Source organism: Trachypithecus francoisi, unplaced genomic scaffold (genome assembly GCF_009764315.1).
Source record: "Trachypithecus francoisi isolate TF-2019V2 unplaced genomic scaffold, Tfra_2.0 Lachesis_group12, whole genome shotgun sequence".
NCBI lineage: Eukaryota > Metazoa > Chordata > Mammalia > Primates > Cercopithecidae > Trachypithecus > Trachypithecus francoisi.
The window spans coordinates 10,740,022-10,753,601 of NW_022681457.1; the positions used below are offsets into that span (position 1 = coordinate 10,740,022).

Below are 13,580 nucleotides of genomic sequence, written 5' to 3' on the forward strand. Positions count from 1 at the left end.
TTCCACCTCTCCCTAGCTGTGTGACTGTGCAACAGAGTCCCTACTCCTTGTCTGAGACTCAGTTTCCCTGCCTGTAAAACAGGGCATATTCAAGGGTCCGGGAGATTTGTGTAAGTAAAAAGCCCACATTTAGTGCACAGCCCTGAGAGGCCCAATCAGCGGTCAACTTTGTCCCCTCCTGAGGGCTTATTTTTGGAGGGGAGGAGGCTGCTATTCTGTTCTTCTAAAAAGAGCGTTTATTATTTTTAAAATGTGTCATGCAAAATACACAGTCATGGCAGAAATTCTGTAAAATACAGACAATCATAAACATCAAAAGTCACCCACAATCCCACCTCTCTCCTTTGACCTGGAGACAGTCATTGTCAACATTTGCCTTATTTCCCTTTAGGGTTTTTTTTTTTTTTTTTTAATCCATATATAGACAGAAAAACACAAAAATTGGGATTGCATCATGCAGTGGTTTTGTAGCTGTTTCATGTCAGGACATCGTTTTTTCTTTTTTGAGACAGGATTTTGCCATGTCTCCCAGGCTGGTCTCGAACTCTTGGACTTCAGTATTCCACTCACTTCGTCCTCCCGGAGTGCTAGGATTACAGGCGTGACCACCATGCCCGGCCAATGTCAGGATATCTTTCTATATCCAAAGCAGGCCTCTCTCCTTAGCCTCCCTGAATGCTAGTACCTGCTCTGGGTGGCCGGGTGGCATTCCATCCACCAGTGCACCATGTTGCTTAACCCGCACCTGTTGGATCTCTGGATTGTTTCCAATGTGCTATGGTACACACAGCCATAATGAACCATCTTGACCTTGCAGCTTTGTCACATACCGGTACTGTTAATCACAGGGTGACTTCTGGAACCTTCCATTAAATATTTATTGAAGACCTATATAGGTCAGGTGTGGTGGCTCACACCTATAATCCCAGCACTTTGGGAAGCCAAGGCAGGAGGATCACCTGAGGTCAGGAGTTCGAAACCAGCCTGGTCAACATGCTGAAACCCTGTCTCTACTAAAAATACAAAAGAAATAAATAATTAGCCGGGCGCAGTGGTGCACGCCTGTGATCCCAGCTAATCGGGAGGCTGAGGCAGGAGAATCGATTAAACCCGGGAGATGGAGGTTGCAGTGAGCTTAGATTGCGCCACTGCACTCCAACCTAGGCAACAGAGAGAGTCTCCATCTCAAAAACAAAGAGCCCTGTGAAGTGCGGGGCCTCAGGCGAGGCTCAGACTCTGCCTCCACAGAGCTGTCTGGGTGACTGACCGGTCTCCCAGTCCCTGCCCCGCCCACTCGGGACCTCCACCTGCCCTGCCCCAGTTACCCGAGCATCCAGCCCCAGCTCTCAGACAAAGCGCCCTCAAGTGGATATGTATGACACATTTAATTCCTTGTTCTCCGTCTCACAAAGGTTTCTCACATTTTTGTACAAAAACCCTGGCTTCCCTTTCCCCTCCCTCTCCACCCCAACATGAAAAGTAATTGCTTAAATAAATAGTATGTATTCCTGCCCAGGCCTCGAGGGGGAGGAGCCAGGGCAGAAGTCTGTGGACAGACACAAGAATCTGGGACCCCAGCTCCCTCCTCCTCAGGGACCCAGGAGTCCACCTGCCTCCCACCCCCGCTCCTGAAATAAATAAGTATAAATAAGGCACAGATGCCCCCCAGGCCTCACGGAAGGACTGTCTCTAACTAGGGGGAGATAAAGGCAGGGGGATCACCTGGCTGTTTCGCCCCCAGTACCGAAATAAATAAATAAATAAGAAAGATGTGGCTTTGGAAGGACGGTGGTGGCTTTGGGCCTCGGGTCACAGCCGAGTCTTCAGCAGCAGTAGCCCCCTCACGGCCCAGTCAAGTGTCAGGTGCAGCCCCCCCAGGATGGCGTGGGCGGCCCTGACGCCCCCCCAGGTTGAGGAGGGGGGCGCCAGCGGGGGCACCGGCGGGTCTGGGGGCAGCTGGGGCAGGGCCAGGCGGGACATCTGTGGGGAGAGGAGAGAAGGTGAGCCACAGGTAGACGGTGCCGCGGGGGTGCAGGGCAGGGGCGATGTGGAGCTGCAGCTAAATCGGGGCTGGGGGACGTCCAGGCTGCGTATTCACAGGGGGACTGTGGTGTGTGGGGTGAAGTGTTTAGGCTGGGAGCTCTTCAGGGTGTGGGGTTCAGAAAATTGAGGCTGGGGTCAGGATGGGCTTCCAGAGCTAAGTGTGGGGGCTGGGGGCGAAGTCCGTGGAGTCGGGGCTGGCATCTTAGTTGCAAGTGAGGGGTCAGGCCTGGGGGTTGTGAGGGTTGCCGGGGCTAGCATCTCAGCGCTGGGTTTTTGTTGTTGTTGGTTTTAAAAAAATTAACCCTCACGCCTGTAATCCTAGTCCTTTGGGAGGCCGAGGCGGGTGGATTGCCTGAGCTCTGGCAATCCGGTCTCTACTACAATAGAAAAAAAATTAGCTGGGCATGGCAGCATGGGCCTGTAGTCCCAGCTACTCAGGAGGCTGAGGCAGGAGAATCGCTTGAGCCCGGGAGGCGGAGGTTGCAGTGAGCCGAAATGGTGCCATTGTACTCCAGCCTAAGCAACAGAGCACGAGACTCTGTCTCCCAAAAAATAAAAAATAAAAAATAAAATAATAATAATAATAATTAAGAGACAGAGTCTTGCTATGTTGCCCAGGCTGTCTCAAACTCATGGCCTCAAGAGGTCCTTCTGCCTTGGCCTCCCATGCCTTGGGATTACAGGAGTGAGCCACTGCGCCCGGCCAGGGCTGGGGTTTTAGAGGGTGTCTGGGGTCTGTGGGCTCCAGTGTAGGGTCAGGCCCTGGATCTCAGGGCTGAAGTCTTAGAGGTGGGGTCTCTGGGTTCCAGTTCAGGAACTCATGGGTGAGGGCTGGAGTCTCAGAGCTAGAAGTTGGAATTTGAGATCCAGGGTCTTTGGAGCTAGGCCCAGGAACCAGGGTTTGAAGGCCTCTGGGTTCAGGGCTTTGGGACTGGCTTTGGAAGTGAGGGTCTTGGGGTTGTACAGGCACAGGCTCAGGATCTGGGGTCTCGGGGTTTTAGATGTTGGGAGTGAGACACAGGGCCTCAGGGCTCAGGGTCTAGGGCCTTGAGGTCTTGGGTTTGTAAGAGCCAGGGTCCCAAGGCTGGCTCTGGGTCAGGGTCTTGTATCTTAGGGTCTGGGATCTTTAAGGTGTCAGGATCTCAGGTCCAGGGCCTGGGGTCTCAGGGTCTGGAGGTCCATGGTTTTCTTTTTTTTCTTTCTTTCTCTCTCTCTTTCTTTCTTCTTTTTTTTCCTTTTTTTGAGAGGGGGAGTTTCACTCTTGTTGCCCAGGCTGGAGTGCAATGGCGTGATCTCAGCTCACTGCAACCTCTGCCTCCCAAGTTCAAGCAATTCTCCTGCCTCAGCCTCCCAAGTAGCAGGGACTACAGGCATACATCACCACACCTGGCTAATTTTGTATTTTTAGTAGAGACGGGGTTTCGCCATGTTGGTCTGGCTGGTCTCGAACTCCCGACCTAGGGTGATCCACCCGCCTTGGCCTCCCCCAAAGTGCTGGGATTACAGGCGTGAGCCACCGCGCCTGGCCAGGTCCGTGGTTTTCAACGCCATGGGGCCAGGGTCTCCAAGTCTTGAGTTGAGGATTTGAATTCCCAAGTCTTTGGGCTTCAGGGTGGGGTCTTGGGTCTTAGGGGCTGGGATATGGGGACTTTGAGGTCATGGATGATGGAGTCTCAGGGTCTTGGGGTGAGGATTTGGAGTTGCTGCGTGGGATTTGGGGGTCTAGGGCCTCAAGGTCTCAGGGCCACGGGATCTTGGGGCTGTAGGGGCAGGGTCTCAGGGCAAGGCTGTTGCACTTAGGTCTGGGGTCTCAGGCTTCAAGGACTCAGGCCACAGGATCTTGGGGCCGGGGTGGGGGTCTGGGGTGTCAGGTCTTGGGAACAGGACATACCAGGAGCTGCAGCCGGCGCAGCAGCCGGTCCAGCCGGGTCTGCAGGGTGCCCAGCTCGGGCTCCAGGGCCTTCAGGGAAGAGCCCATTGCCCGGCGCAGCCACTGCACATGCCGCAGGTAGGACAGTAAGTCTGCTCGCAGCCTTGTCAGCACACTCGGGAGCTGGGGACAGAGCCAGGACATCAGAGAACACCCGGCCAGTGCCCGCTTTGCCCCTCATCCTCCCCACCCCCTTTACTGCCTGCCTCCCACCTTGTCCCCAGCCCACTCCCCTGCCCTTACCTGTAGAGCTCCCAGTGCCCCCGCACTCATGGCCAGGGTGGGCAGGGAATCCAGGTTGTGGTCCCCGTCAGCTGGGAAATTGTCCTTCTGGCAGGGAAAAAAGGCTGTGAGGGGACCCCTGCCCAGCCTAGGGGCTCCCTCCATCCCCCCCACCAGGCCCCCAACTCTTCCTCTCCCTCACTCTGCCACCCGAGAGCCCAGAACCCTTCAAGTGGCCTGCCCACAGACACCTCTCCCTTACTCTCTGCCTCTCCCTCCTGTGCTGGCCCCAGCCCAGTCTCTCCTACCAGCTGTATAGTCAGCTGCCGCGTGTCCTCCAGGAGAGAGCGGGTCAGGAGCACGGTGCTGTCCAGCTCCGCCCGAGGGTCTGGGGAAGCTCGAGGGGAGCCAGGTGGTGGCCCCGGGGCAACAGCTGTATCTGGCCACAGGCTCAGCACGACCAGGACCAGGCGGCAAACACCTGAGGGCAGGATAAGACAGAGAGCTCAGGCTGGACTCTGGGTCTGCGGGAGGAGGGGCTGGGCCTGGACTCCGGGTCTGAGGGAGGAGGAACTGGGGCCTGGACTCCGGGTCTGAGGGAGAAGGGGCTGGGGGCCTGGACTCCTGGGTTTGAAGGAGGAGGGGCTGGGACCTGGACTCCTGGGTCTAAGGGAGCCTCGAGGGGCTGTGGGGTCCTGGACTCCTGGGTCTTAAGGAGGAGGGCCTGGGGCCTGGACTCCTGGGACTAAGGGAGGAAGAGGCTGGGGCCTGGACTCCCGGCCTTAAGGAGGAGGGAGCTGGAGGTCTTAAGTCCCAGGGTGGAACGCCCGCGGGCAGGTCGCAGGGCCGGGCAGGCTTCCCTCTCCCTCCCTGGCTCTGGCTGCCCCGCCCGTCGGAGCAGACGCGGCCCGGGGCGGGTAGACGGGCCGGGCGTCTCCCATCCGCCCCCGGACGCCGGAATCTGGGCCCCGGGGCGGGGCATGGGGGGGGAGACACAGGCCAGAACCTGCCCCCTCCCCGGGCCGCGGGAGCCCGAGCTGGCTGGGAGCAGGGGAAGGAGCCAGAGGCCAGGACGGAGCCCCGGAGACACGGACCTCTCCCACGGGAGACCCCTTAGACGCCCTCCCAGGAGCCCCGCCGGGTGGGCCGCACGAAGCCGGGCCGCAGCGCACCTGGGCGGAGAGGGGCAGAGCCACGGGCCCAGCTGGGCCGCGGGAGTGGGAGACCTGGCGGCGGGGAGCCCGGGGGTCCGGGACTCGCTCCCCGCAGCCCACCCCGGCCGCCCCGCCCACCCGGCCACTCGCCAGCCAATCAGCGCTCCCGGGCCGCCCGCGCCTCGCACACCCCCTGCCCGCCCCCTGGCCCTGCCAGCCGTCGGTCTGTCGGTGCGTCCGTCGGCCGCATCTGCCCGGCTCTCCTCGCTTTCCGCCCGCGCCCAGTCTCTCTCCTCCCCCTGCCTGGGGTCGCTGATCCCTGGCTTGCTGTGGTCTCCACGGACCCTGCCTCAGTTTCCCTCCGGAGCCTCTCTGCCGGGATCCCAGGGAGTCTGCGTCTCCCGGTCCCCGCGGGCTCCCTGGGGCCTGGGCCGATGGGGGTCACCTCCCTCCCGGCACCAGTCCCTCCGTCCCTGCCCCTGCTCGGTCTCCGCGGCTCGCTCCCTCTCGGGGCCCTGTCTGGCCCGTCCCTCCCGCGGCGCCTCTGATTGGCTGCCTCCATCCGCGCCTGTCTGTGTCTCTCTCTCCCCATCTCCTCTCGGCCTCCTCCTGTCTCCGAAGCTGCTCTCCTCCCCGTCTCTGACTCCCCGGCTGCCTCTCTCCGGGTCCCTCTCCGTGCGACTCAGCGGGGTCTGCCCCCACCCCCGCCGTGGGTCCCTCTCCTCCCTGCCTCCCTGTCCCCTCCACCCACCCCATGAACCAACTTACAGTTCATGTCCCCGCAGGGCCAAGGGTTCCCCAGGGCAGGGGGCAGGGAGCCGGGGGTCCTTTAACCCTTCCCTGTCCGCTGCCGGGGGAGCCCTGGGGGTCAGCTGGGCCGCGGCCTGGGGAGGGGAGGCATGTGCCCGTCAGCAGCAGGGCCGAGGCAGTGAGGGAGTGTGGACGCCTGGGGGTTATATAGGGGGCTGGGGCGGGCGGGCGGGGGGCAGGCGGCAGGGGAGGGCGGCCTGACACATCCTGACTCACCCTCCCTGCCTGCCTTTTCCATTCAGACGGAGCGGCTGCCTTGCAGGGCTCACGCCGCCGCGCTCGGAGGAGGGCACGGAAGGAAAAGTTGGAAAAGTTGAAAAGGGAAAGGGGGGGGTGGTCGGAGAGGGGCTGGTGAGGTCATTGGCGTCCCCTCCCTCCACCTCCACGGGCCAGAGCAGACACTCAGGCTCAAGCGCTGGGGCCCGACTGTGGGTGGGGGTCCGGCTGGACCAGGACTGGCAGAGAGAGATGGGGAGGCAGGAGGACGGAAAGGCAGAGAGAGGCTGGACGGAGGGACAGGACAGGGGCCTGGAGAGGTGGAGGCAGGAGGAAGAGGGAGTCGAAGGGACGGAGAGACAGAGACACACACACAGAGTGAAGGAGAGACTGAGACAGAGATGGGGAGACCCAGATCCACAGAGATGGAGGCAGCCACAGACACACCAGAGAAGCAGAGAGGATCAGAGGGCCAGTCCTGGAGACAAAGGGCGAGGTTCTGGGAGTCCGAGATCAGACAGCGGGAGGAAGACAGCAGGAGGGACTTGGGGAGACCAGGGAAACCCTGAGGGAAAAGGAACAGAGACACCAAGACTCTGAGAGAGAGGACGCAGCAGCTGAAGGCACCAGGCAAAGAGACAGGGACGGAGAGGCCCCATTCACAGAGATGGGGAGACAGATATTAGAAAGATGGAGACGCTGAGATGTTGGGGACTCAGCAATGGGGGCAGAGAGTAAAAGCCTTTCTCATTTTTTTGTTTGTTGTTTGGGACTGAATCTCGCTCTGTCGCCCAGGCTGGAGTGCAATGGTGTGATCAATGGCGCAATCTCAGCTCATTGCAACCTCTGCCTCCCGGGTTCAAGTGATTCTCCTGCCTCAGCCTCCCGAGTAGCTGGGATTACAGGTGTGCGCCACCACACCCGGCTAATTTTGTATTTTTAGTAGAGATGGGGTTTCACCATGTTGGCCAGGCTGGTCTCGATCTCCTGACCTCATGATCCACCTGCCTCGGCCTCCCAAAGTGCTGGGATTACAGATGTGAGCCACGGTGCCCGGCCTCGTTTTTTTTTTTTTTTTTTTTTGAGACGGAGTCTCGCTCTGTCGCCCGGGCTGGAGTGCAGTGGCCGGATCTCAGCTCACTGCAAGCTCCGCCTCCCGGGTTTACGCCATTCTTCTGCCTCAGCCTCCCGAGTAGCTGGGACTACAGGCGCCCACCACCTCGCCCGGCTAGTTTTTTGTATTTTTTAGTAGAGACGGGGTTTCACCATGTTAGCCAGGATGGTCTCGACCTCCTGACCTCGTGATCCACCCGTCTCGGCCTCCCAAAGTGCTGGGATTACAGGCTTGAGCCACCGCGCCCGGCCTCGTTTTTGTTTTTTTTGAGACAGAGTCTTGCTCTGTTGCCCAGGCTGGGGTGCAACGGTGTGATCTCAGCTCACTGTAACCTCTGCCTCCCAGGTTCAAGTGATTCTCATGCCTCAGCCTCCTGAGTAGCTGGGATTACAGGCGCCCGCCACCACTCCTGGCTAATTTTTGTATTTTTAATAGAGATAGGGTTTTGCCATGTTGCCCAGGCTGATCTCAAACTCCTGAGCTCAAGTCATCCGCCGGCCTCAGCCTCCCAAAGTGCTGGGATTACGGGTGTGAACCACCACGACTGGCCAGAAAAGCCTTTTTCGAAGAGGCAGGTGGAGACAGGAAGGAGGAAGAGAGATGGAGACGGAGGACCAAGAGAAAGAGGCGCTGAGACACTCCGTAGAGGCGAGACCTCCATGTGCGACTCTCCCCCTCTGTGCCTTAGTTTCCTCATCTGTGAAGAGGGGGTTAATGAGCACCCCCAGCCTTCTAAACGCCACGATGAGGATAAAGTGAGCTCATTCACGTGAAGCACAAAGTCAGTGCTAACCATCCTTATTCCCCTCGTTAGTTTTTATGAACACATCAGGGACACAGAGAAAAAGATGTTGCCTTCGAGAGAGACGGGGAGGATGAGGGAGAGGCAGGAGCAAGGTGGGGTGAAGACGGGACAGTGGGGACACTGAGACAGTGGCCAGAACTGGGGCCAGGGGCCAGAGCCCTGGACGTCGCTGCACAGAGGTGGAGGCGGGAGAGGTGTGCAGGGGGGAGGGGACCCGCAGGCCAGGGTGGAGGCAGCAATGCCACCACGGTGGAGGCATGACCTCATCGCCTCAGGTAAGAGCTCTCTTTCCCTCTCTCTGGCCCGTCATAGCCACCCCTTCCAGGGCCCCCCAGGGGCCCTCCCCAGCACCGGCTCCTGCTGGGACCCAGGCCTCTGACCACTGGGTCTCCGCCCCTCAGGGGGCCTGCTTCCGGCTGAGTCAGTGTGGGGGGCCCAAGTCTGCGTCAGTGAGGGGAGAGCTGACGTAGACCCCCCCTCAGACCGGCGGGGCCAGCCAAGGTGACTCAGGCCACCAGTTTGGGGGATGGACTAGCCCGAGGGGATAGGGGACTGGCTTGGGGCCAGCTGGGGAGCAAGAACAGGGCTCTGGTAATGCCAGCCCCGTTCCCCTACAGGGACCAGAGCCCAATCTCCTGCCCCTCGTCCCTCAGACCCCAGAGTCCAGGCCCCCAGGCCCTCCTCCCTCAGACCCCAGAGTCCAGGCCCCCAGGCCCTCCTCCCTCAGACCCAGGAGTCCAGGCCCCACCCCTCCTCCCTCAGACCCAGGAGTCCAGGCCCCAGCCCCTCCTCCCTCAGACCCAGGAGTCCAGGCCCCACCCCTCCTCCCTCAGACCCAGGAGTCCAGGTCCCCAAACCTTCCTCCTTCAGACCCAGGAGTCCAGGCCTCAGCCCCTCCTCCCTCAGACCCAGGAGTCCAGGCCCCAAGCCCTCCTCCCTCAGACCCAGGAGTCCGGGCCCTAAATTCTAGTTCAAGAAAGGTAGAGGAGAATCTTGTGGCCCTTCTCCACTTTGGGGAGCATGTATGGGGAAGGTCATGGGTCTGGGACAAATCCGGGGTCCCAGCTGCTGCCAGTTTCCTGTCTCGTCTGGGTCCCCAACCCTGGGTTGTGGGCTCAGACTCCATCCCGACAGTGTGGCTGCAGGAGGTACAGGTAGACGGGGCGGGTGCAGAGTGGCGGGGCTGGGAGTTATTGGCACCTCCTGGGTCTGCCCAGATCAGGGTGGGACACATTGGGCTACTTCTGTGAAAACAAGAGAAAGAGGAGAGAGAAAGAGATGAAGATCGGAAAAGAGATCCAGAGGCAGGACTAGGAAATCCCAAGAAAGTGACAGATGACAGAGACAAACAGAGCTGGAGAGACGGGGCAACAAAGGCTCCGGGAAGCAGCCAGGGCTGTGGAACCCAGGGGAAGCTAGAGACCAGCTTGGAGGCTCGGAAACAGACTGGGCAGCCAGGGCACAAACCCTGGGGTGGTCAGAGCCACTGGGGAGAAGCCACCGGGATGTGGGGGATGACCAGGGAGTCCTGGCTCCCGCGCGGCCCCGGGGGGGAGCTGAGCCGGCAGGGTGTGAGGTCAGCAGGTCCCAGGCTGTGTGTGTGTCCGTCTGTCAGTCCCTGGGGGGTCCTGTCTGGCCTCTGGGGGGTGACGGGGCAGGCCGGCCACAGAGGCAGCCCAAACCTGTCATTAGCGGTGAGGGCCTTGACGGCGGGGGCCCCCCCAGTCCCAAGCCGCGGTCCAAGGCCAGGCGGCCCCACCCCCCACCCCCTCCTTGATCCCTGAGGAATCCCGGGAATTGGGAAGTGGGTCCAGATGATGTTGACACAGGAAACGGTCAGCAGCTGCCGGGCCTCAACCCCACAACCCCTCTGACCCCCACCCCTGGCCCCCTGCAGAGACCCCTCTAACCTGTGTCATCTCTGACGAAGGCAGCCCGGGCCTACTCAGTACCCACCAGGATGTTTACAGGAGAGATGGGTAACACAGGGAGTCCTCCCACGAGGCTTCCTGAGAAATGGGTCTGGCTCCTGGACCATCCGCACAGACCCACAAGTCCAGGCCCCCAGCCCCTCCTCCCTCAGACCCAGGAGTCCAGGTCCCCAGGCCTTCCCCCCTCAGACCCAATTCTGGCTCCCAGCCCCATCCTTCAGACCTGGGAGTCCAGCACTCAGCCCCTCCTACTTCAGACTCAGAAGTCTGGGACCCCCAACCCCTCCTCCCTCAGACCCAGAAGTCTGGGACCCCCAACCCCTCCTCCCTCAGACCCAGGAGTCCAGACCCCCAGCCCTTTCTCCCTCAGACCCAGGAGTCCAGACCCCCAGCCCTTCCTCCCTCAGACCCAGGAGTCCAGACCCTCAGCCCCTCCTCCTTAAGACCCAGGAGTCCAGACCCCCAGTCCCTCCTCCCTCAGACCCAGGAGTCTGGGACCTGCCAGCCCCTCGAGGCTCCCTCAGACCCAGGAGTCCCGGCCCCCAGCCCCACCTCCCTCAGACCCAGGAGTCCCAGCCCCCAGCCCCACCTCCCTCAGACCCAGGAGTCCAGGCCCCAGCCCCTTCTCCCTTCAATGCAGGTGTCTGAGTTTCCAACCCCCTTTTCCCTCAGATGCAGGAGTTCTAGCCCAGAGACTGTCCCAGGGGAGCTGAGACTCCCTCCTCACTGTGCTGCAAAGCTGACTGGACGATTTGGGGGGCACTAGGGATTATGGTCCCAACCCAGTCCCTCAGTCTGGCGTCCTCCTCTTGGAAGCCAAGTTTCCTCCCAGTCACTGGGGAGCGGAGGGTGGGAATCAATGTGGAAGCTTCAGAATCTCCATTTGGCTGACTCCCTCTCTCCACTCTCTAACCTCTGTCCACAGATGGGGAAACAGATCTAGGAGGGACATGGAGGCTCCCTGCGCAGGAGCCACCATCACAGTCTCCGAGCAGCTCCAGCCCACCAGGCCCTCAAATCTCAGCAGGGGCCACATGGCCTGTCCCCTTCCTGTTTGTGTGTGTGTGTTTTGTTTTTTTTGATACAGAGTCTCACTCCTTCGCTGCAACCTCCACCTCCTGGGTTCAAGCAATTCTCCTGCCTCCGTCACCCAAGCAGCTGGGATTATAGGCAAGTAACCACCACGCCCAGCTAATTTTTGTATTTTTAGTAGGGACAGGGTTTCCCCATGTTAGCCAGGCTGGTCTCGAACTCCTGACCTCAGGTGATCCACCTGCCTCGGCCTCCCAAAATGCTGGGGTTATAGGCATGAGCCACCGCATCCAGCCCTATCGCCTTTCCTGCTAAACATTCCCTAGACAGCAGGCCTGGAGTGCCTGAGACAAAAAGCCTCTCGGGGTCCCCTGGATTTAGGCTCCGACCCCCATTGTCTCATCCCCTTCCAGGGTCTCCTTGTTGCCGGGGTGTGGGGGACCTTCCCCAACAATGGGGCTCAGTGAGGCCTCTGTGTCTCCCAGTCCCCCTTCCCCTGGTTGCTAAGGCGAAAGACTCCCTAGCAACGGGGTTTCCTGAGCCTTTGGGCCACCGAATCCACCTTCTCAGGTATCACTTTCCTAAGGAAAGGAATTCCCTAGCAAGACCTTCCAGTTCCCCACCCCTCAGGGCACCCTGGGTGATATGGAGACACACCCCAGACCCCCACGCCCTCCCAGACTTCTCTTTCCCGCCATAAGTTGCCAAGGAGGCTCTTCTAAACCTGAGACGCCCCCCCTCTCCCACCAGGTACCTAAAGAATCAACACCCTAGACCAGGCATGGCCAGGCTGGTATGAAGCCCCCCACCCCGCTTCATTCGCGTTGCTGCGGGGACTCCCTAGCAACAGAACTCAGAATCCTGGGGCCTGGCGGGCAGGCGGGCGGGGCCGGTTGCTGGGGTGATGTCCTGTAAGGCCTCTTCCCACAGCGGCCCCAGGGGTCTGGGGAGGCGACATGTTGGGCTCTGGGATCCCAGCGCTGGGCCTGCTTCTGCTCCTGCAGGGCTCGGCAGGTGAGGGGCTGGTGAGGCGGGGAGCTGAGGGGGGGCGCCCGGCCCTACACAGCCCTAACACCTGCCCTTCCTCTCGCAGACGGAAATGGAATCCAGGGATTCTTCTATCCATGGAGTGAGCAGCGGCTGAAATATGGGGTCACCCAGGGAGAGGAGCCCAGATCAGACCCCTGGATCTGAGGGAGGAGGGGCTGGGCCTGGACTCTGAGGCCTGGACCCACTCCACTGAGGGAGTGGGTCTGGACTCCTAGGTCTAAGGGAGCCTCGAGGGGCTGGGGGGTCCCGGACTTCTGGGTCTGAGGGAGGAGGGGCTGGGGTCCTGGACCCCTGGGTCTGAGGGAGGAGGGGCTGGGCCTAGACCCCTGGGTCTGAGGGAGGAGGGGCTGGGCCTGGACCCCTGGGGTCCTGCACAGAGTAAGCACCAGGAAGGCGCCCAGGAGCATGAGCATCCCGTGTGTGAGGGCTTCGGAGCGGAGCACGGTGATGAAGCCACTGGCGGTTGGTCCCCAGGCTGTGAGGGTGACATATGGGACCGGGAGAGCTGTGGGGGCCAGGCAGCCATCGAGAGCCCCAACCTCTGCCTGCGCCTCCGGTGCTGCTACCGTGATGGGGTCTGCTACCACCAGCGTCCAGACGGTGAGGGCTCCTGGTCCCAGGTCCTTGGGGCATGGGTGTGGTGGCCGGGAGCCCCAGGTCTTAACCCTGCCTCCCTTGTCCAGAAAACATGCGGAGGAAGCACATGTGGGCGCTGGGCTGGGCCTGCGGCGGTCTCCTCCTCCTGAGCTGCAGCATCTGCTTGTTCTGGCGAGTGGGCCTGGGATGGGGCCGGCGCCTGCACCCCCAAGGGGAGGGTCCGGCCGCGGGCAGGGGCTGAGCCGTCCGCTCCCTGCAGGTGGGCCAAGCGCCGGGACGTGCTGCATATGCCTGGCTTCCTGGCGGGTCAGTGCGACCTGTCCAAGTCAGTCTCGCTGCTCTCCAAGCACCGAGGGACCAAGAAGACGCCATCGGTGGGCAGCGCACCGGTCGCCCTGTCCAAAGAGTCCAAGGATGCGGAAGGGGCCACCGAGGGGGAAGGGACGGAAGAGGGTGAGGAGACGGAGGGCGAGAAAGACGAGGATTAGGGGCATCCCCGGGGACTGCTCAATACAGATATGGTGGACGGATGCGTGTTCTCTTCTCTGAGAGCTGTGGGGAGCAGAGGGCATGGCGCACACAGAGGCGAGGGTAACAGGTGGGGGCTGGAGGGGGTTTGGGGATGGAAGCTCAGGGGGCCCCAGGCTGTGGCCATGGGGGTGTGAGCTGAGGGAGA

At 60.9% G+C, this 13,580-nt stretch overlaps 2 protein-coding genes across 3 annotated transcripts; one reads left to right on the forward strand and one right to left on the reverse strand.

The window, feature by feature from the left end:
- Window positions 1-213: 213 nt before the first annotated feature.
- IL11 (interleukin 11) lies at window positions 214-12,078 on the reverse strand. 2 transcript variants are annotated; one of them, XM_033224475.1, is made up of 5 exons: window positions 12,012-12,078; window positions 4,504-4,676; window positions 4,217-4,303; window positions 3,935-4,096; window positions 214-1,980 (listed from the first exon to the last, which is right to left on the reverse strand). In XM_033224475.1, the coding sequence occupies exons 3-5, from the start codon at window positions 4,244-4,246 to the stop codon at window positions 1,810-1,812; spliced, it is 363 nt and encodes a 120-aa protein (XP_033080366.1). In that variant the 5' UTR covers window positions 4,247-4,303; window positions 4,504-4,676; window positions 12,012-12,078; the 3' UTR covers window positions 214-1,809. The 2 variants fall into 2 exon arrangements, with proteins under 2 accessions (XP_033080366.1, XP_033080365.1); XM_033224474.1 differs by lacking the exon at window positions 12,012-12,078 and adding an exon at window positions 6,118-6,685.
- On the forward strand, window positions 11,706-13,472 carry TMEM190 (transmembrane protein 190). Its single transcript, XM_033224478.1, has 7 exons — window positions 11,706-11,827; window positions 12,008-12,050; window positions 12,188-12,271; window positions 12,351-12,386; window positions 12,782-12,907; window positions 12,991-13,075; window positions 13,164-13,472. Exons 3-7 carry the CDS (start codon window positions 12,214-12,216, stop codon window positions 13,390-13,392), a joined length of 534 nt encoding a protein of 177 aa, XP_033080369.1. The 5' UTR covers window positions 11,706-11,827; window positions 12,008-12,050; window positions 12,188-12,213; the 3' UTR covers window positions 13,393-13,472.
- The last annotated feature ends 108 nt before the right edge of the window (window positions 13,473-13,580 follow it).

What these genes read in the sequence shown, in the direction of transcription:
- IL11 (XM_033224474.1), bottom strand. An exon ending in GGCAGCTGACTATACAGCTG is followed by an intron (nt 4,304 to 4,503) that starts GTAGGAGAGACT and finishes TTTCCCTGCCAG; the next exon opens with AAGGACAATTTCCCAGCTGA. An exon ending in TGCGCCGGCTGCAGCTCCTG is followed by an intron (nt 1,981 to 3,934) that starts GTATGTCCTGTT and finishes CTCTCCCCACAG; the next exon opens with ATGTCCCGCCTGGCCCTGCC.
- TMEM190 (XM_033224478.1), top strand. Translation starts at nt 12,214, where the DNA reads ATGTTGGGCTCTGGGATCCCAGCGCTGGGCCTGCTTCTGCTCCTGCAG. An exon ending in GGGATTCTTCTATCCATGGA is followed by an intron (nt 12,387 to 12,781) that starts GTGAGCAGCGGC and finishes GTTGGTCCCCAG; the next exon opens with GCTGTGAGGGTGACATATGG. An exon ending in CTACCACCAGCGTCCAGACG is followed by an intron (nt 12,908 to 12,990) that starts GTGAGGGCTCCT and finishes TCCCTTGTCCAG; the next exon opens with AAAACATGCGGAGGAAGCAC.